This window comes from Falco rusticolus, chromosome 14, assembly GCF_015220075.1.
Source record: "Falco rusticolus isolate bFalRus1 chromosome 14, bFalRus1.pri, whole genome shotgun sequence".
Lineage (NCBI taxonomy): Eukaryota > Metazoa > Chordata > Aves > Falconiformes > Falconidae > Falco > Falco rusticolus.
In genome coordinates, this window is record NC_051200.1 from 23,397,089 (window position 1) to 23,417,621 (window position 20,533).

The following is a 20,533-nucleotide window of genomic DNA, read 5'->3' on the forward strand; positions in this document are numbered from 1 at the left end:
GTTAATTTTGACCAATGCTAATGATATACAAAGCTTCCACAGAATAAAACCAGAACCCACAGAAAACCCATCACTATAGCCACTGGTAAAATCTTAGTATTTTTAAGTCCTTCACTACTAGTCAGTCTGCATTCATGGTTAAGTTACACGCTTCCTTTTGCTAAGCATCCTCCCCTTGCAGCAATGACAGGAAAGGTCACACAGCCGATCAAGGAGGAAGCAACAACCCACCTGCCCAAGAAGCATCAGCCATGGGCAACATGCAAACTGCTGACAAACCAGGGTGGTCTCAGACCAGTTCTTTCAGGTGCAGCAATTTTGCTTCCAAGAGCAGAGCTAAACAGATTGCAAAACACTGCGTCCGCACGTCTCCCCATGCACCCATCAGGGCTGAGGCTGGAAGCTCAGCACTCACCCCACTGGGGCTGCCCATGAGGTGTTCCTGCTAAACGGGACAGGGAAAAGCAGGCTGCTGCACCCTGGACCGCCTCGGATGGAACAGAAAAAGCCAAGGGGAGGGAACAAAAAAAAGCCAGCCACGAGAGAGAAAAAGCCAGGTTCTAAGGGACTGCAAGGCCCTGCCGCCCTCTCGTGCCTGCTGGGACATTTTGGGCTCCTCCAGCCACACAACGGAGAGCCCAGAGCTGGGCTGGCTGTGCCCCTGCTGCCACGGCCTCCGAGGGACGGCTGCCCAGCCAAGGTGCCTGGCTGCTGCAGGGGGTCACCGCTGCCACCCCACCGCACAGTGCAAGAGCATGGGCATACTTCAGGCGATTGCCTGAAATTCCAGTGCCTGTCACAACCACAGGCTGGTCAGGGTGGGAAGGCACCTCCAGAGACCATCTAGTCCATCCCCCTGCTACAGCAGGCTCTCCTAGAGCAGGCTGCACAGGATCGTGTCCAGGCAGGCTGTGAATATCTCCCGGGAAGGAGACTCCACAGCCTCTCTGTGCAGCCTGTTCCAGGACTCTGTCACCCTCCAAAGTATTTTTCCCCCTCATATTCAGCTAGAACTCCCAGTGTTGCAGTTTGTGCCTGTCACCCCTTGTCCTGTCACTGGGCACCACTGAAAAGAGCTTGGCCCCATCCTCCTGACGCTCACCCCTAATATACCTGTAGACATTGATAAGACCCCTCTCAGCCCTCTCCTCTCTCAGCTGAACAGTCCCAGCTCTGTCAGCCTTTCCTCATAAGGGAGATGCTACAGTCCCATCATCTTTGTAGCCCTCTGCTGGACCCTCTCCAGTAGTCCCGTCTCTTGAACTGGGGAGCCCAGAACCGGACACAGGGCTCCAGATGCGGCCTCACGAGGGCAGACAGAGGGGGAGGATCACCTCCCTCGACCTGCTGAGAGATGGGGTTTAATTGCAATTTATTGATTAGGCCACCTTCCTGCCAGCTTTGCGCTGCCTCTGTAGCCACAGCTTATTTAGTCCCCTCACATTTTCATCATGGCACACCGAGCCTCGGTAAGCATTGCCTGGGCAGACTTGTGTCAATTAAGTGGTTACAGAGACCTTCCTTCTCTGATGCTGCAGGCAACGAGAGGGGGGTGTCTGGCATGAATACCGATTTCAGGGCTGTCATTCTCCTTAGCAGAGCCTGCCACCAGATGGGAGCACAGGCAAGGTCTGAGCACAAGCCAACTGATGTCTTGGCTCAGCTTTGAAGGGTTGTGGCACGTGTCTCTGACTCTGACGTGTCCTGCTCTGGGGTACAGCACGCTTGTGTCGTCCGGCCAGGGACCTGGGGGGCTGTGCCCTCCTGCTGTTACCAATACACAGCTCCCCTCTGGTGTCTTGTCCTTGCAGAACCCGAGTGTTACTGGCACTTTGGCATGTCTCTTGTGGGCCTGTAACGAGAACTTCGGGGATTTTTTTTCCCCTCATAGGACACAGGGGCGCCGATCCCCTACAGCACTGCCCTGTGCAGGACCAGGGCCCAGCATACACAGACTGAACGCCCAAACGCTCACTCCGGTCCTTGCTCCAACAAGACATTAGCACAACTCGTCAGAACACAAGAACATCAAATACATATATCTGTAAGAGCTGTGAAGCTCTCCTAGCAGAGGGAAAAAAGGTTTATACCTCACCCTGGCACTTCTACTGACATCTATTAACTCACTGATGCAGGCACACAAATCAAATGTTTAAAAGCATTCCATAGGCACAGGAGTAGAGAATTCAGCTGGTTTACTGCCCTTCTTTTAGTTTCCTCCAAACTCCCATGCTGTATAAAATGCCTTTCTTTGTCGAAGTACTGGCAGGATTCCTTTGGACTGCCTCCGTGCTTCACAAGAGGCTCTGCCAGCCAAAGGTGCTGCCTCCCAGCCCTGTAGCCAGCCCCGGGCAGTACCTGCCACAAGCACAGCGTGCACAGTACTTTTAATCCACACATGAGATTGCCCACATGCCTTTCAGTGTGTTTTAATTTACAAAGTTAAAACAAGTAAATTTCCTTTTCATTGGTATTAAATAGATCAAAAGTAAATTCAGATTTAAACACATACAACTTCAGCTGATAAACAGTATTAAGAAAATCTTAGTAGGAAAGAAAGCCTGGTTTATGCATCAGAAAAATCATCTGCTTTCTCTACAGGAAAGTTAAAACACTTCATTAAAGGCAAGACATCTGCTTTTGTCCTTGCTATCCTTCCCTCAGCTGGCTTTAAACAAGAAGAGGCCATTTCCCCTTGGAAAGCACGACAACTGAGTTTATCACATACATTTTCAGAACAAATTAAAAATATGTTGTGTTTACAAGGATTACTTACCTGCATGCATTTTTGGAGGAACGTGCTATACAACCAGCTGAACAAGATGAACTACCATTCAATGAACAGGCACGCTCAGCACTCTCGTGTAATACCATTGTTTCAAAGGACTATCATCCACATTAATTTTAGGCAGTCTGCAAGTATCAAATAAGCTTGATGTATTTTTCTTGCCTAAATCTGAAATTTTTCAATCGTGCTGTAATGTGCCCATATCTAGTTTGCTTTGGGAACCACCAGTTTGCTAAGGGGCAAGCGGATTCAATAAAAGCAGTGGCTCTACAGAACATCACAGTTTGGCTGAGAAACAAATTCCAGATTTTGCTTCTTAATTTTTTGAAGTCACATTAAACAGTTAATCATCAATCAATAAGCCTAATGCTCACTTCCACTGGTGCTCATTGCTTGTGCTCTCTGCCTTTCTAAGCAATTATATTCTACTTATAAAAAAAGGCTACCTTTTCCAACAGATTATCATCTTCCAAGTTGAAAGGCCAAGCCACTCTTAGTGAAGATCTTCCAGAAACAATTATAACATTGTGGTGGGGAAATTATTTTTGCAAGATACACTGCATGCTTTTAAGCATTTGGTATCGGGCAGATCTTACACGACAGAAAGCTGAGAGAGGCAAAGGAGAACCTGGCAACGAGCTACAGCAACTCGAATTCCTGGCTGAGGATATTAATGGCAACAATGATTAAAAATCCACCATATGCAAGACATGTAACCTCATTCAACTGGACACATGAAAGCTCAGAAAAATCTAATTTCCTACCTGCATCTAGCCAGCTAAAACCTTATGGCAAGTTACATATTTAGTGATACAAACTCACTTAAAGATTTTACAGCTGTAGGAGATGATGGTTTCCACACTAAGGGATTGCCATGAGTCAAAAGCCGAACAAAACCAAACAACCACACCTTCACCACATAACCAGTATATTTCTGCTCTGTTTTTTCAGATGAAAACCACCTCTCAACTAAAAACCTTGGTAACCAGCTGAGCAGTAAATCTAGTTAATATAAAAATAATTTTCTTCTCTCTTGTATAAGCCAAGAGCAATGATACAGAAAAAACAAACCATCATGGGACTGACAAAGTCAAAAACAATCAAGGAGAAAGCTTGGATTTTAATTCCTCTTGAAATTAATTTTATGTCTTTTCAAAAACATACTGGTTCAATTAAATTTATTTGATAGATAAGTGGAATAACATTATCAGCTTGAGCCACAAGACACTACAGAAATAGAATTCCAAGGATTTCTCTAAAAGTATGGTTAAATTCTTGCAGGAAAGAAAGATCTGGCTCAAAGAATCCCACTGTAGCCATCAACAGCTTCACTATCCACTTCCCTTCAATATTTCTTTTCATCTTCATAAAGCTAAACTAATGTTTAAATTAATGGAAAACTGCACCTGAAAAGAAAAAAAACCACATTCCATACCAGTAATGGTTTAATGGAAGTTAAAAAATTCCCCATTTCCATTGTATACCCATGTCTAGGAAACACCAAAGCTCCCTGTGCAGCAACTTGGAACAGTTATGGACAGAGGTGTAAGGAAGGCAGCAAGAACAGCCACCAGCTTCACACAGTCCTGCTGGTAATGACTGATCTGCAGCGAAGCTGGAGGCCTGCCGAGAGCAACTGATTTTTCCTTCCCTTTTCTCCACACTCCCAGAAATGTAAAAGTGTACTTTTAATCTGCATATTATAGAAATTTTCATCCCAACTATCAAATACTTACAGTGTTTATAACAGAAACTGCACTGATATATAAATATATATTAGGCATATTTACACCTCAGCAGGACCCATGTACATCAATTTCAGGTCTATCTGCATGACTGCAGGAAAAAAGAATATGGTGCTTGTTTTCAGGAAAAGTGACATTTTAACAGCAGCTTTTTCACCCCTGGATGCTTCAGAGCTCTCCCCTTAGATTGCTTAATGAGAATAATGAACAACATAAATAATTTCTGTACAGTTTTCAAAAAGCAATTCTCCAAGTATCAATCCCTATGCCGAAACATAAATGACACACTTGTACACCTGTATATGGTTCACCAGGCAAGGTACACAAGCGCACCTACAGAGAACTAGAGAAGAAAGCCTCTCCCCTTTTTATAAAAAAGTATTAATAAAAGACCAAAAAAACCCACAAAACCCAAAAACCTATAGAAAAGTTTCTCACATCTCATTATAAGTACAAAGAAACAATATGTACACATTTAAGTTGAAACACTGTCCATGTAAACAACCAAATGAAAAGTCACATACAAGCAGTTAAGACTGGAATTCATATCCTACTTCACAGCAACCACCACCTTCATCATCATTTTAGTTTTCTTCCTCCAACCCAATTTTAACCTTTCGGGCAGAAGTCCTGGTGTGATATTTAGCAACCAAACAACCTACCTATCAAAACCTTAACTTACTTCACACAAACAATTTTTTTTTTTTTTAAACATTATATACATACACACACACTTTACTTGGTACTCTCCAGACAATTTCCCATTCTCAAAATGCAGACTGACATCTAAGTCCCTGTTGTAAACCAGTTTTGACTGTTTCTCTAGGACTTTTAACTCTCTAATCTATGGTCACACAAAAAGATTTCTAACCATCCAACACAAACATACTCCCTCTTACAAGAAATATAAATTAGTGTAACTATGGTGTTGAAGGCATTTGGCTGAAACACTTTCTTGACGTACGAAGGGGGATGAAAAAAATACACAATACATGAATATGAGCAAAGGCAGCTCCCTTCCACCCAGCTCCAAGTAACTGCAAAATGGACCCAACTTATTTTTTGCTGAAATCTAGTTTCAGAGTGAAAGCTCACAGCCCTACAATGCATTTTATATACATTTCACCACTCAGTAAGTGAATGAAAAAGGAGTTAAAAACATTCCTTTCCTACCCAACACAGAACAGCAATGAAGTTCTATTATTTCATAAGGCATGTTCCTCTTCAGTGAGAATCCAAGCACCAGCAAGAATTCTGCCAAGTCGTGCGATCCTATAACTTCATCTTCATCTACTCAATGTCTTGAAATTCCACCATCTCCCACTCTATTCCTCAGGTGGAATAATCCCTGTCACAGTGGGCATTTTTTATTTAACACAACTAAAGAGCACAGCTAAATAAAAAAACCCTCAGCAGCTGGCCCTTTGTATCTTTCAAGAAGAGGGACACACAAACAACCAATTTTTGCAGTTCTCTGGCTTTATCCCATAACCTGCCTTTGTACAATATCTCTCTATATAAATTAGAAAGAGATAAAGCCAATGATTAACTGCAGCATTCACGAAAAAACTCCAGTCCATGTTACACAGTCTCTTCTGTTTGGAGATCACTGAGGTGTAAAGGTGAGAATCATCCAGCTGATAACAAAGTAGAAGAGGAAGATGGGGTACACAACAAGAGCTTTGCGGTTTGGAGGCTGACTGTCTGCCAGGAAAGCTGTAGATGCTGGTGAAAAAGAAAAATACTTGAAATGCAAGCAGCACAGAACTAAAAGTCCAAGATCCCCTGCAGATGTTAATTTTGAATTAGGATCTGCATTACAATTATGTTGAAAGAGAAAACAGAGTAATCCATTGCTCAATACCAATGATCTATCAGTACCAATCACAACTTTATCACATAGAATGACAAATGCTGAATAATGTTCTGTAACAAGAGTCAGACTTGCAGATTAAGAACAGGAGAAATAATGCAAATGCATCTGTATGAAAGTAGCTTTTTCTAGTAGTATTTGTAACATGGATCACAGAATAAAATACCCAGTAGCCTCACATAGGGTTTAATATTAAATTATCATCCTTCTGCCAAAGGCTATTTGCATATGACCACAAAAATCAACAGAAGCAGAGGCTGAAGCTCTGCCAACACAAAGATTGGAAGAACTGTTTCTACAATACTTTAGCAGCCTAGGAAACACCTTGAACTACAATATCCATTGGTTTACCCAACAGAATGCACACAGATCTACCTCCTTAAGCATCATGCTACTCAGCAGGCACAACAGTGTTACAATGCAAAAAGGTACTCACCTAACGTTGACCAACCAAACATAGCTACTACTACGATAAGACGTATAATGAAGCTGACAGTCCCAGAACCCGCCAGCAGTACCAGCCTGCACACCAGCATTGCTACTGTCAGAGGCAGGACACAGTAACCCAGAACACACAGGCTCTGAAAAAAGGATCTGGAAAGGGGAGACAGAAATGGGGGGGGGCGGGGAGGGAGAAAGTCAAATCAAAGCACTGCAGAAACCCCATGCACAGGAGCACTTTAACTGCTACTAAATAAATCAGGACTCACATAGTTCCTCCAAGAAGCTTTGAGTTTAGTGTGATGACAACTGCACCAAACCAGATTATGACAAAGACTTCAGCAAACTGGGGTCCTCCATCGTCTTTACTATCTGCTGATCCACCCTGAAGCATCCTGTTGCAGGTAACAGATAAAGTGAGCATCATTTGCAATTGATGACTGGGTTTTCATAGACTTGGAGCAGAAGACAGAATAGGAGCCTGAAACACTGATCCCCAGTTAGGCTGCAGACCAATAATTTTTCATCCGTTTTCTTGTTTTTTAGTAGTATCCTCAATTTTGTATAGGAAAGGAAAATGGTTGTGGCTCAACTGAGGGCATTTCAGTCCATTTGTTTACTTATTTTGAGAACTGAATAAGCATACAGAGGAGAGTAAAACCATAGACAACAGACTAAAAGGTGAACGTTAAAGTACCAAAAGTTTAGTAACTGCTCAAAGTAGACAGTGTAGTGCATGATAGAACACATATGCCTTAAAGAAAGCTTATAGTATCTACAGGATATAAGCAACACAAAGCCTGGAGAAGTGGGCATGCATTGATTTGAATATTCAAATTACATTATCTACTACTGCTAAAGCTTTACCATCATTTTACTGAACGGTTTCTATATCTCTGTGTGCCTCAGTTAGCTGACAGATCTCAACAACATTCCCATCCTATCCCAGGCAGATCTGCACACATATGCTCCAGTGGAGCACCAGAAACTCCTGGGAGCCACCATCATCTCCTGTCTATGAACAACAGCCTCTCTTTTTCCATTGCTTTTCCACATACACTGCAGCTCTTAGACAAAGCTTTTGGCCTGCAGGTTAGGGTCAAAGTTGGCCAAACACATGAGAATCAAGGACAAGGTGCATCGGGATGCCTCCCAGTAAAATCATTCTTAAGACAGGGAACTCTGAGAAGTTCCTTAAATCCTAAATTCAAAGATGGGTGGTCCTGATGGGCTTGAAGTGTCACAAACATTCTACAACGTAATCTAAACAAGCAGTGTTTGCTGAAGGTCAGAGAAGGATCAGATGAACTTAATCTCAACATGCATAATCATAAGTTTTGAGTTTCTCATTTCTCTAGTACAAAAGACTATAAAAACCCAAATCCACCCACTGTAAGTACTTACAGTGCAAGCGAGACACAAAGCACCAAAGGGCCCCAAAGATCCCCTGTTACCAAAGGAAAAAATAAAATCATAAGTATCATAGCATGATGCTGAGTTTCATTTTCCTGCAAACAATAAAGCACCTTTTCCAGCTCCGATGTATCACTTTCCATATTACACTTCCTTATAAACTGCTTATCTAGCATCCGCTGTGGTTTAACCACAACAGCACCTTACACCATTTTCTAGAATACAATTTATTCAAAAGCCTTCAACTACTTAAATCTAACTGTTCTACATATTCTGATATGTTCCACTTTTAAAGAGCTTTGGTAATACTGATTTTTCATGTTTGTTATTCAGCACGCAACAACAACAGAAAGAACATGGGACAGATTGGCAAAACATCCTTTGAAGACCTTGAAAATCTTCTTATACATACAGTCTCTGAGAAGTGCACTACTCTTCTTCGGATACATGACATGGACAAATTTTTTCCCAACAGCCTTCAGATCTCTCATCTGAAATAAAGAAGTAACACTTTAATTTATCCCTTCATAAAAATTACACTTCACAACTGAAAGCAGAAAGACAGAAATAAAGGAATATTGATGGTAAATCAAGACAGAATCCAACTCAAAAATTTCCGCAGCATTCTTTGCAAACAATGCCTACTTTATCGACATTCCTTAACAACCACAATATTTTATCCTTTAATAACAACTAATTAAGAATAATTATTTGTTTGGTCTTCTAGGAAGAAAAAAGTAATGAAAAATCCCATTAGTCAGGAGAGTTTTCTATTGGGCTCCATCTGAGGCCTCTGCCCTTGCAAAGATTTTGAGATCACAAATAAATTTTTGGGCTACAATTCAGGTATTTTTTAACCCAGAAGAACTAATTTTACATGGCTAGTTGTAAAAATAAATAAATAAATACACCCCACCCCACCCCGAGTTACAGTGACATACAAGGACAGCTCTGCAAAAATAAAGTTTTTGCAGTTGGCCAAAGCTATCAGAAAAACATGTGTTTTACCATAGACAGAGGCACAGACTCACAATAGTATCCCTAACAGGCTCATCCAGTGTGGAGTAGTCTTCATCAGGAGAGTGAGATCCAACAGGAACAGTAATTTCCCCTTCCACTGGAATATCTTCAGATATTGACACATCTGCAAGACCTGCAAACTAAATGTTTTTTTTAAACCTTTAGAAAAAAAAGAAGGACAAACCAGCTCATATTCACCGCAAATGTTTTTCAGCTGGGTTTCAGATCAAAACAGCTGCTCTGAATTCAACAGTTAATAACATGGTCAACAACAGAGGCCAGCCATTGTTTGCCCGATTTAAACAGCTCACAATCTAAAGACATGAGTAGGCACGTCCAAGCAAAGTGTTTCTTCAGTAACTCCCAGTAACCTGCTTTCTATCTTCTATTTATAGTAGATAACTAAAGGAAGTAAAAAGTTTGCTTGTGTTTTTCAAGTAGCGTAATGCCCGACAGCTATACAGCCACACCAACGCACGCAAATACACTGCCGTTCATGGACTCCATGGGGAAGCAACTCAGAAGAAACCGTACAGACATCTACAGGCCAAGCACAAAGCCAAGGCTGTTAAAAGCCAAGTATTGACCAACCAGTTTTCCTCCACCCAAGCAAAAAGTTAAAGTGCTCTTGTTCCCAGGGCTGGATGCAGAGAACAGCCCGACCAGCTCCACAGCAAACCCTGGGGCAGGCAGGGCGGTGGGCAGCAGGCCGGCGGCTCCCGCTCCCTGTCCTCCATGCGAACCGGCGGCCACCGCGACCCCCGCCGCCCCACACACGAGACCACGTACGGCGGCCTACCCCGGCGGCCGGGGCTCCCGTGGCGCGGCTGGGCCCTCTGCTGGCCGGCAAAGGCAAGGCCCGGGCATGCCGCGGCCCCGACCCCGCCGCCGAGTACTGCAGCCCCCCAGAGCTGGCCAGGAGGGGCCGGAAACAACCCGCCCACTCCCACCGCCACGCTCACCAACGGCCCCCCGGCACTGCTGCCCTCCGCCGCCGCCATGTTGGCTACTCGGGCGACGTGGCCGAAATACGTCATCACTACGCGCGGCGACGGCTGCCGCGTCACGCACCGCCAGGGCGTCCATGGCAACGCGAGCGGGGGCTGCCCCCCCGCTCCGCCCCGCCAGCAAGGGGGCGCCCTTGCCGCATGCCGCCGGTCCGGCCCGGAGCGGTGACCCGGACTGCAGCCCCCGGGGCCCATCCGCGGCCTCCCCCGGCCCGGCCAGCCCCGGCCCGCTCCGGCCCGTACCCCCGGCCTGCCCCATGCCCCGGCCGGCCGGTGGCGCGGGCGCGGCGGGCCTAGCCGAAATGAAACACCCTCCCGCAGCAGCGCGGGGCCGGGCCCGGAGGCGCCGCGGCCCCCTCAGGGCTCGGTGAGGGGCCTGTACGGACCCGGCCGGGCACCGCGGCGGGACGGACCCGAACTACAAGTCCCGGCAGCGGCACGGCGGCCGGAAGCGGGGGTCGGGTGGGGCGGGGGTCGCCTCAGCCCAGCGGCCCGGCCTGGCCCGGCCCACAGCTGCGCAGCCCGGCACAGGCAGGCCGGCCGGCGGCGGGGGGTGTAGGCCCCGCCCGCCCGAGCCTCCCGGGGCAGGGCCGGGGGCGGTGCCCGCCGGGGCGGCGGCATGGCCGCGGCGCGGGGCTCCCGGGGCGGAGGGAGGGCGGTGTAGCCGCGCCCGCCCCGCAGCGCGGCGGTGCCGGGGGTGCCAGCGGCGGGAGGAGCGGCCGGCGCAGAGCCATGGGGCACCCGCCGCTGGAGTTCAGCGACTGCTACCTGGACAGCCCGGACTTCCGAGAGCGGCTGAAGTGCTACGAGCAGGAGCTGGAGCGGACCAATAAGTTCATCAAGGAGGTGATCAAGGACGGCAACGCGCTCATCGCCGCCATACGGGGTGAGTGGGGCAGCAGCGGGGCGGGCCGGGGTCCCGGCGGCCTGCGGGCTTGGGGCAGCGGGCGGGGGCCGAGGGCCGCGCCCTGCCCCGATGCGCCGGTGCTGCGATGTGCCGGTCGGTGGTCTGGGGATGGGGCCTCCCCGGGGCTGCCCCGGGCGCAGAGGAGCAGCCAGCGCCCCTCTGCCCGGGCTGAGCGGGGTTTCTCCTTCTTGACCATCACCCTGCGGACGTGGTTTTGGGAGCCCACCTTCGCCTTGGCTCCCGCGGAGGCGTGTGGCCCCGCACCTCGGCGCTCGGCAGCTGCCTTCGTCGCTGGCATCGCGCTGGGGTGACTGGCTGGCCACGGGCAGCAAACTGCCAGCGGCCACGCGTGGGTTGCCGGTCCGGTGCTGGTCCTGCGTGGGGACAGGTCGGATTCGGCCACCCGGGCCAGCTGGGCGCCACCGCCGGCCTTGCAGGGCACCGGCTGCCTGCCGGTTAAGCTCTCCCAGGCACCCGGCCGAGCTCTCCAGGCAGCGCCTTACTATGAGGAGAATATTCTCCTATTTGGGGGAAGGTGCTTGGTTATTTTTCTTCACCAAAGAAGGGGTGGAGTGTGCCCTGGGCCAGCATGGGTCCCCTTGTCCCCCAGCCCTGCTTCCCTCGGATGGCCTGCTGTGAGAATGAGAGGGCTCCATCCAGAAACACTCAGTAGTCCTCCTTTTGTTGTGGGTGTTTCATTCCTTTTTAATAATACCGGGAATTTTTTCAATTTAATGTCGATTTGGGTGTTGCCTTTAAGGGAGTCACTTGTTCAGAAGTACTGAGACTATCAAAATACCTGGACCAGGTTGCGTCCTCTGAAACCGCCTTGTCCGTGGGCTTAGAAATTTTTTTTCATCCAAGAGCTGTAAATATGCTTTCTCTGTGTCATTTCTTACATCTTCTTTGCTTTTATAAATGTTCATTAAAATATGGCAAAAAATGTATGACACCGCAGCAGCTACAAAGGTTGCGCTTGCATCAGGTGAAGTGAAAGCAAACAAAAAAATCAGCAGGACAGACTGTGATCATACACTGCTTTTCTTGCTAGCTGGTTTGTTGTTAGTTGGTATTAATAGGTTTAGCTACTGCCCTTTTAAGAATAATCCAGAGCTTCCTTGTTATTAAGGCAATGGCGGGAATAGTCTGTGTTTACCCATCTGGAAAACAGCAAAGACAAAAGCTAGTATGACTGAAACAGCAAACATCACAGGGCTGGAAGACCCTAAAACGTACTAAAAAACCAACCCCCAAATCTCTGCTTAGTCCAGGGAAGAAAAAAACCAACCCCCAAAATGAAAACCAAAGGGATTTTAATAAGCCTGCTTGTTAACATAAATACTTTGCTTTTTCTTCATCACTTTGGTCAAAACTGTTTCCATTTTTAATGTTTGTAAACCCTAATGCTGCACTCAGAGTATGGATGCGAGGGTGTTTCGCTAGGTCAGCAAACCCATCCCAGTGAGGCTGGTCAAGGAGGAAGGGAAGAAGTAGAAGGAAACTGAGTACACCCAGGCAGCACTGAGTGTGTACTCTGAGGCAGTACACCCCAGAACTGAGGAAACCTGAAATTTCTTGCCTGAAATGCTGTGGGGGTGTTTTTGTGCTGTTTTCTTTTATAGGAGTGCAGCTGAACCGCAGGCAGAGGGATGGGCTAGCCAAGCAGGTGGCTGGACACGCACAGCTGGGGAGGGTGCTGGGGCCAATACCTGCCTGGGCTTCTATCGGCTCCTGGGGGGGATTCACTCCCTCCCATTTAGCTGACAGCTAACTTTAAAAAAATTCTAGGCCTTCCTCTCTGAATTCTGCCTGTCTGGAACTGTGGATAGGAATTTGGGGCTACTTGCTGTCCATTGCCCAAACAGCTTGGGCTGATGGCTGGTTTATCCCACTTGCCAGTCAGTGACAGTGGTGGCTGAAGATTTTCTTTCTGCCCCTTGGCAGTGCTGTGGGATGGATGTGTCCCTGGGCAGCTGGGAAGCAAAGATGATGATAGTCTCACCAGGAGAGAGAGTGAGATCTCTTTGTCAAGGATAGAGGGTTAATTATGATGATTGTTCTGACTGCACCTGTCTGAAATCTGTCCAGAGGTCCCTCTGCCTTACCCTTTTAATGGGTGAGGCACCCTCTTGGTGCCAAACTGTTTCAAGGTGTTGACTCACTGCACAGAATACAGACCTCTGGTGACATTACAGAATTAGATGTTGCCTGCGTGTTTGCTGATTAATTAATGAATAAACTCCAACATAAGATTTAAAGCAAATCAGTCCCCCATTTTGCTTAGACTTGTAGAAATGTCAAACACCTGCTGTCTCCAGCTGGCGGGCTCTTCAGTCTGACATGGTGATGGAAACTGCTGAACAAAAGACTCGTGTGCAGCACAGTCTGTCCGGATACAAACACATGCATCCGCGTGAATTATGCAAGCGCAGCAATGCTCGTGCAGGCTACCAAGAAGAGCAGTGTAGTTCCCCCTTGCAGGAAAATAGGATCTGCTGGGATTACGTGATCTGTAAACACAGTCTTAAAAGTCTGAGAATGCTCAAAGTTGTCTTTTATCTTCCATTTGCCAAGTAATAGGGAAAAAAGTGAGCATGACTTTATGTGGAGTTCTGCAGGACCTTCAGTTCATGTGCTGGGGGAGCCAGGTGGTTTTGAGTTGTCTGTGATACGAGTAGCATGTGTATTGTTCTTTTCTTGGTTGCTGGCAGTGTTCTTGTTGAAAGTGTCTGACCAGTTAAGGATGTCTCAGCCTACCTGCTGGGTGGTAAAATATTGGGAGTGTTCTAGCAGAGTCTCTACAGACTAAAAAAGAAAAAACCCACTTGGTATCACTTTGTTATGTCAGCAGCGGAAGATAGGCATCCATAAGTGCTATTTCAGTGACTTCTATTTGAGATTTCTGGATGTCTTTTTAAGTTTTTTGTAGCCCTTTTACTGGTAGATTCATTCACCGTAATTGTGTTTGTGAATTAATATGTGAACTTGAGTGCAGATTTTTTAAACAAGTCATTCAAGTAGCATGGAATTATAAATTTGTAATATTAAATGCTTCCAGTGGTATATGTCTAGTGGTTGGGTGTGCTGTTTTAATTAAATGGATTGCTTGTTTTACAAATGCATGTACTCCCTTACATTTCACAGTTTTAAACCCTTCCGCTCCGTCCCATCTGTGCCGATGGTCAGTGATGGCGAGTGGTGAATCATCATGAGGGTGACCTGGCTGCGGTGTGCTGCAGGGAGGAGTTTTGAGGCAGCCACATCTTTACTCCAGTCTTGTTTCTTGGTGTTTATTCCCAGCTCTCTCAAGGCTTACTGCAACCCCAGACCCTTCTCAGAGGAAAATTCCTGTTGATCTGGATGAAGTGATTCCCATGTGTGGCACCACGTGGTGTGCAGGTGCCCAGCACTCTCGGGAAGATGAGTGAAGGCTCAGGGGGACCCAGCTCATGGGTGCCCACCTGCTAGTCTGGAGAGGAGGAAAAGCAAGTCCCCCCTTCCAAATGCGGGAGGTGCCATGACATGGAGATCTGCTGGGGGTTGTCCATGCCAGAGAGTCAAATCTGTTGACACAGCTTGGGAGCATTGCTTCTGCTGGCTGCTGAGCCAAAACTGCCACTCCTGCTAAGATCCCAGATGGGGAGACAAGGGCAGCAGGACCCATGGTGAGGGGACGTGGGCTTTGGAGAAGAAATTAATCTCCTTCTGAGCTGCCCTTCCTCTGCAGGAGTCTGCTGACTTCAGCTTCCCTTCATGTTTCTAATGAAAAGCTGAACTTCCCTTCCCTTCCCCATCCCAGGGAGAGGCTGGAGCCACAAGGGTAAGTGCTTTCCCAGGCAGCAGGGCTTCCCCGCCTCTGGCTCTTCTGCAAGGAGAAGCCGGAGGGAGTACTCTGCCCGGCGCAGCTGTTCAGGGTCCAGCACTAGAAACCATCCCTGGAAAGCCCTGCCTCTGTTTGGTTTGCAGTGGGGCAGAGTCAGGAGCAGCTCCTGCACAGGTTAGCTCAGGGTGGGGAGTGGGCTGAAGGAGGACTCATAGTAGCGGCCATGGCTTGTGCTGCTCCAAAGCACGTGTGTCAGAGGAGGCTTGTCTGAGGGCTGCAGAAAGGGCCTCCCCTACTGCCCCAAGCCCACATGAGCAGAAGGGTGTGTGCTCATGGTGGTAGTAGCGCTGGCCGGCTCTGCAGAGGGAGGAAGCAGTGAGGGGGACTTCAGCTCCCCTTGGTCTGCTGCATGCCTCTGTTTCCCCTTCTGCATAGCAGGTAGTGCTCAAGGGCTTTGTCTGAAGTGGGGGGCTGTTACCCAGGTGAGGGGTGCACTTTGGTGCTTTAAACTCCTCTTGCCTTTCAAGGGCTTAAGAGAAATCGGTTCCACCCCACCCACCCAACTCTGACGTGTTACCAGCTGAAATAAATAAAGTACCATGGGTAAAGCCCTCCCAAGTGCTGTGCAGCTCCCCATGTTCTGGTGTGGGTCCCTGTGCAATTACAGTCACACGTTTGCGGCCTGTAAGTGTGGCATTTTTTTTCCTCTTGCTGACAGACAAACCCTTGAGAACTGACTATACATGGGACACTAACATTACTAAGTGGAAGGTTGTGCCAAATGAGAAATTAAACTGACTAAAGCAGAGAAAAATACTGTTCATTTGTAATAATCTTGGGTGTGAAAGGCCATGATAGCAAATAAGTTACTCTGAGACAGAAATGTGAGTTATTTTTGTTGTAAAGTTGGCTGCATCCCTTCTTTCTTGTGCCAGGAGTATGCAGAGTCTCTGGCAGTGCCAAGTGACGATGCTGGTCCCATACGTTGTGCTGGCCGTGCCGGAGCTCGCTGTGGCCTGGCCCGGGCTGGGGGGTCAGCCTTGGTTAGCCTTCCTCCCGGCGCTGGGGGGGCGGCTGGCGCCTTGGCCTGTGGCACGCTTTCTTGGCACTCCCGAGGCCAGGGCTGCTCTGGGGCTGCTTCGCTCGCCTTTGAAAGCCAAGACCAGTACTTCTAGCTGGCCCCCATGGAAACTGCAAGGTCTGCCTTGCTCGGAGCGTGCAGGGCTGGCCTCAGTCCCCTTGGCCTGGCACCTATCCCCTCAGGCTGGCCAGGGCCCCGTGTGGGCACTGGGGATTCAGCCCCAGCAACAGCTTGTTTGTGTGGCAGAGCTCGCGGCCCGTGCTGTAGTGGCCAGCACCAGATCACAGACAAGATTTGCTGCCAGCTGCATGCTTGAGGCCACAAGCAAGGATGTCAGAAGTAGGTGACTGTGTAGCACCATAGTTGTTGGAAGAATGGCTCTTCACAGCATTTTCTTTCTGTGGCTCAGTATGTTGTTGGGTTTTCCAGAATCTTTCCTGCTAGCTGTGCTCTGCTGTGTGTGGTCATGCAAAACCATCTATTTCCCCCTGGTCTTTGATCTTTTCTTGTAATTATGTATCAAACTGAGTTTAAGAAATGTCAGGTTGAGGCTCTTTTTATTAACGTACAAATGCTGCAATGGTGTAAGCTGTCCTTTGAAGCTGGAAGAGCTTTGAGTTCTCATGCAAATGTTGCATGCATGGTTTTGAACCTGATTTCTGTACTGCATAAAGTTTTGAAGATTGCCTCTGACTTTGCATGTCAGTTAATTGTCCTCCCCAGGCAATGCAAGTGTTTTATCCTGGGAGGATAACCTTATAAAGGAATGTGTAGAGGCACCTATGCCTGCAAAGCACATGGCAGTCTGTAACAAAAGGGTCTGGGTGGGCTTTTCCCCAAGACTGGGATTGAATAGGAGACTCAGGGAAGGGTCCACCATTATCCTCTTCCCTGCACGTCTGGTACTGGCAGCACTGTGTGTGGGAACTTGCTTGTCTGCTTGAGGGACTCTGCAGTCCTCACTGTGGAAGACCTGTTCTCAACAAGTTCCTGTGCTGTTGTTGGAGGTGGTGTTTGAGGATTTAATGCTCTGGAGTGTAGAAGGCAGAGTGTCAACAGAATGCAGTATTTTAATGAGATTAAAGCTGCCATGGAGTGGCCTGTCTGCCTGGTTCCTACAGGAACCCCATGTGCAGGTTCATGTAAAGTCTATAGAGACAAAGGCTTGAATCTATTACTACAGTGTGTTACAGGCAGATACTGGTTTTTGCCTATGTCTGAACAAGCCTAAGGCTCCTCTGGAGAAGGGGGAAGAGGAATGTGTCTGTCCCACCAGTGTCCATGTGCTGGCTCAGGAAGGGTTGCAGTTTGCCAGGCAAACATTAGCTCTGCACTCCCGGCAGAGCTTGGCATCAAGATGTCTGCGTGAAAAATATCCTGTCCCACAAAGGCAGCTTATTTGGGAGCCAGCATATGGCACATTAATGAAGATGTGCATAGAAATCATCCATGTGGATGCACCGAGGCCTTCTGTCTCATGGAAAGCCACTCATTAAACTGCCCAGTATAACTAGAGAAATCTGGTGTCCGAACAAGACTCATGTAAGCAGTTTTTCTGAGGCCACTGGCTAGGTGATTATGAAGAGGCTGCTCATGTGCCCATGTTGGTAATGCAGAACAGTTCCAACTTCTTCAGATTTGGTCTGTCCTTTTTCTTCCAGTTGTATCACAACAGTCAGTACCTGAGCCTTGACTTGAATGGTTCCAGGATCAGACCCTGTACCAGTAGGCATGGCTCTCAGTACAAAGACTTGGCCCTGGCTGGGTATAATCAGCTGAACAAGGTCTTGGTGGCCTCATTAGCTTGGCCAATCTGCTGTCCCTGCATTTGGAGATGGTGTTCATCATTACACCAGCTTAGGGGGAACCTCATCCTGGAGCTGCAGACAGCAAGCAACTGAACGCTTCTACCTGGAGTGGGGCTGAGTTCAGCCAGGTATCAGCCTTGCTGCCTCATCAGTCACCTTCCAGATGAGGGACATTGGGGAAAACATTGCAGAGCAGAAATGCAGATCTCTTGGTTGTCCCCTCATGGTCTCCCCCTGTAGTGTCACTGGAGCCTTTTGTTTTACTGTGGAACTGGTTTTCCACCCATGCTGGTGGCACTGGGAGGAGCTGCCTTGGACTGACTTTCCAGAGGGGGATGGCTCACTGCTGCAGGGACACCTTCCGCCTTTCTCCCAGAGCACATTACGCTATAGCAGCAAGTGTTAAGCCATTTCTGGACTTTAGCAGGGGAAAAATGACTTGCTGGAAAATATATCGCTCCCCTCTGCCAATAATGTATTCTCTTGTATTTGTTCGCTCCTTGCTGGTTTTCTCCCATCACCCAACACGGTGGGTTTCATTCAGTAAGGGCTCCAGTTAGTGCTGATAACTTTTTAAATTTTCTCCTAAATTTTCAGCTGTAGTTGTTTGCAGACATCAGCTTAAAACAATCAATTGCTTTAGAGTGGTGTTGTGTGGACCTAGATACCACCTAGACCAGTTACACTCAATGAGTTAAAGACATCAAGGCCATGCAGTTTTAGCCAGGAACTAGCCAGAAACCTTTCTCTGGAAAAGAAGTATGCAATAAGAGAATGAAAATGTCTTGAGGATTTGGAGACCTATGTGCTCCTAAGTATCACTGTGCTACAGCACTGGGGTCTGTGGTTTGCACCATCTTATAGCAAAGGTGATAGTAGGAATACCTGGAAGCTGTTTACACAGAGACTTTTGGAGGCCTTTAGTAGATAAACTCTGTGTGTGTGTGTACCTGTATGTGGGGCAGACCACAGTGTTCTGCAGTACTGGTAACACACAATACCATTTACAGAAGTGCTACTTACTGGAAGTACTCTGGCTTCATAACCTAATAGGATGTTCATAACAATATTCATCAAATGTGATGACTTCCACTGAAAAAAAACACATTGCCTTCTTTTTCCTCTGTGGGCCTATACCTCTGCCTTTGAGTGGAGTGGCAGTTCAAATTCCCTGTCCCCTGCAGCAGCTCTGAAGCGATGCTCAACTTGCAAAAAAAAAGTTTCTGTGTCTGTATCTCAATGCAGTGGACTTCAGCTCATGTGCGACCAGTGCTGCTCTCCCTGGTGAGCATCTGTGCTCTGTGGGTATCCTCAGGACAGGTAGGAAGAGGGAATCTTTTTGCAGCCAGCAGATGATGAAGCAGCTCATTTTCCTGGGCTGTAGGCCATGTGCACAGAATCTAGGGCCCCAAGTTGGTGGAAATCTAAACCAGACATGCTTTAACCAGAAACTAAAAAAACAATAGCAAAAAAAAAAAAGGGAGCAAAAAACCCTTCCAAAAAGGCAACCCTCCCCACAGCCGTCAAAGCTGTATCTTCAGATGCAGGCCAGAAAAACGAGGAGCGTGCACAGTATCTCCCTACTCCAGTTGCAGGGTGTATCTTACCCCTTGTTTCAGGGCTTGACATGCTCCAGGCTGGAGCAACTTGCTTGCCCTGCACATGGACACTGTCATGTTTGCTTTGCTGTGTGGCTGATGCATTGGGCTTGGTGGCAGGGCAGGTGGCTGCATGGTGATGGCTCCCGTGTGAGCTGTGTGGTGCTGGGCTCCATGGGTGCAAAGGCTTCGCTCCCCTCCCTGCCTCTGCTGGCTCTGGTCCCCAGCCTCCCCCTGGGACTGCTGGCTTCTGCTGGTTACAGCTGCTCCATCCGTGTCCTTGTCACCTGCACGAGGGGTATTCAGAGTAGGCATGAATATTGGCTGGGGTCACTTCCTGCCCCTTGCCAGTCCCCGCTGCAGCAGCACCATGCGTCAGCTCTCTCTCTGCCAGCTCAGGGGCTGGTGAATGGGCTGTGGCCCAGCCCTGGGCCAGTTTAAAACAAACCAATGTGCAGTATTTTGTGAAGGCTTTTTTCAGCCCGATCAGTGCCACAATACACCTTCTGGGAACTTGCCTGTATACATCGGCACAAAAGGCCAGGGCAAGAGGTTAAGTTGTTTTCACATGTTTGAGTATATTTTTTTCTTCTGTCATGCATGAGAGATGAAGAGAGCTTTTCATTCATCTTCTGTTGCCTTTCCTGGCTCCTTCCCTGGGAGGATGTGGGTGTTATCCATGTTTTGTAATGTGTCTGACAGCCCACGGGCTCACAGCAGCACTGCTGCTGACCAAAGAGTTTCCTCTTGAGTCACTATGTGAGGACTCAGCTTTTCTGGCTTTTTTCTTCAGAAATTTTTGTAATATTTTATTTATTAATTCTGTTGGTAGCACACTGGTAACTACAGATGTGGCGTCCTGCGTTCACTGTCCTGCTGTGTGTCATCTCAGCTTTGTGTAGCGGCTTCAGCATCCCCACTAGTTTGTGCCATGATGTGCAGCCAGAAGCCTCCCTGTGTCACAGTCCTGGCCATGTGGCTCCTTGGCCCTGTGCTGTATTATACCTGCCTAGAGAACATGGCTCCAGC

At 47.8% G+C, this 20,533-nt stretch overlaps 2 protein-coding genes across 4 annotated transcripts in view; one reads left to right on the forward strand and one right to left on the reverse strand.

Annotated features, from left to right (window-relative positions):
• Window positions 1–2,413: 2,413 nt before the first annotated feature.
• YIPF6 (Yip1 domain family member 6) lies at window positions 2,414–10,349 on the reverse strand. The gene is made up of 7 exons (XM_037408523.1): window positions 10,243–10,349; window positions 9,292–9,420; window positions 8,673–8,751; window positions 8,252–8,294; window positions 7,117–7,242; window positions 6,843–7,000; window positions 2,414–6,258 (listed from the first exon to the last, which is right to left on the reverse strand). The coding sequence occupies exons 1-7, from the start codon at window positions 10,315–10,317 to the stop codon at window positions 6,140–6,142; spliced, it is 729 nt and encodes a 242-aa protein (XP_037264420.1). The 5' UTR covers window positions 10,318–10,349; the 3' UTR covers window positions 2,414–6,139.
• Window positions 10,350–10,474: 125 nt separating this feature from the next.
• OPHN1 (oligophrenin 1) overlaps window positions 10,475–20,533 on the forward strand; it is a 68,543-nt gene continuing 58,484 nt past the window's right edge. For 2 of the 3 annotated variants that reach the window (XM_037408520.1, XM_037408519.1), the window contains exon 1: window positions 11,020–11,173. In XM_037408520.1, the coding sequence (XP_037264417.1) occupies window positions 11,020–11,173 (154 nt within the window). Of the gene's footprint in view, window positions 11,174–20,533 lie in introns of all 3 variants that reach the window. The other variant, XM_037408518.1, reaches the window with a different exon arrangement.

What these genes read in the sequence shown, in the direction of transcription:
- YIPF6 (XM_037408523.1), bottom strand. Translation starts at nt 10,317, where the DNA reads ATGACGTATTTCGGCCACGTCGCCCGAGTAGCCAACATGGCGGCGGCG. An exon ending in TAGTGCACTTCTCAGAGACT is followed by an intron (nt 8,295 to 8,672) that starts GTATGTATAAGA and finishes CTTTGGTAACAG; the next exon opens with GGGATCTTTGGGGCCCTTTG. An exon ending in GTTTGGTTGGTCAACGTTAG is followed by an intron (nt 6,259 to 6,842) that starts GTGAGTACCTTT and finishes CTTTTTCACCAG; the next exon opens with CATCTACAGCTTTCCTGGCA.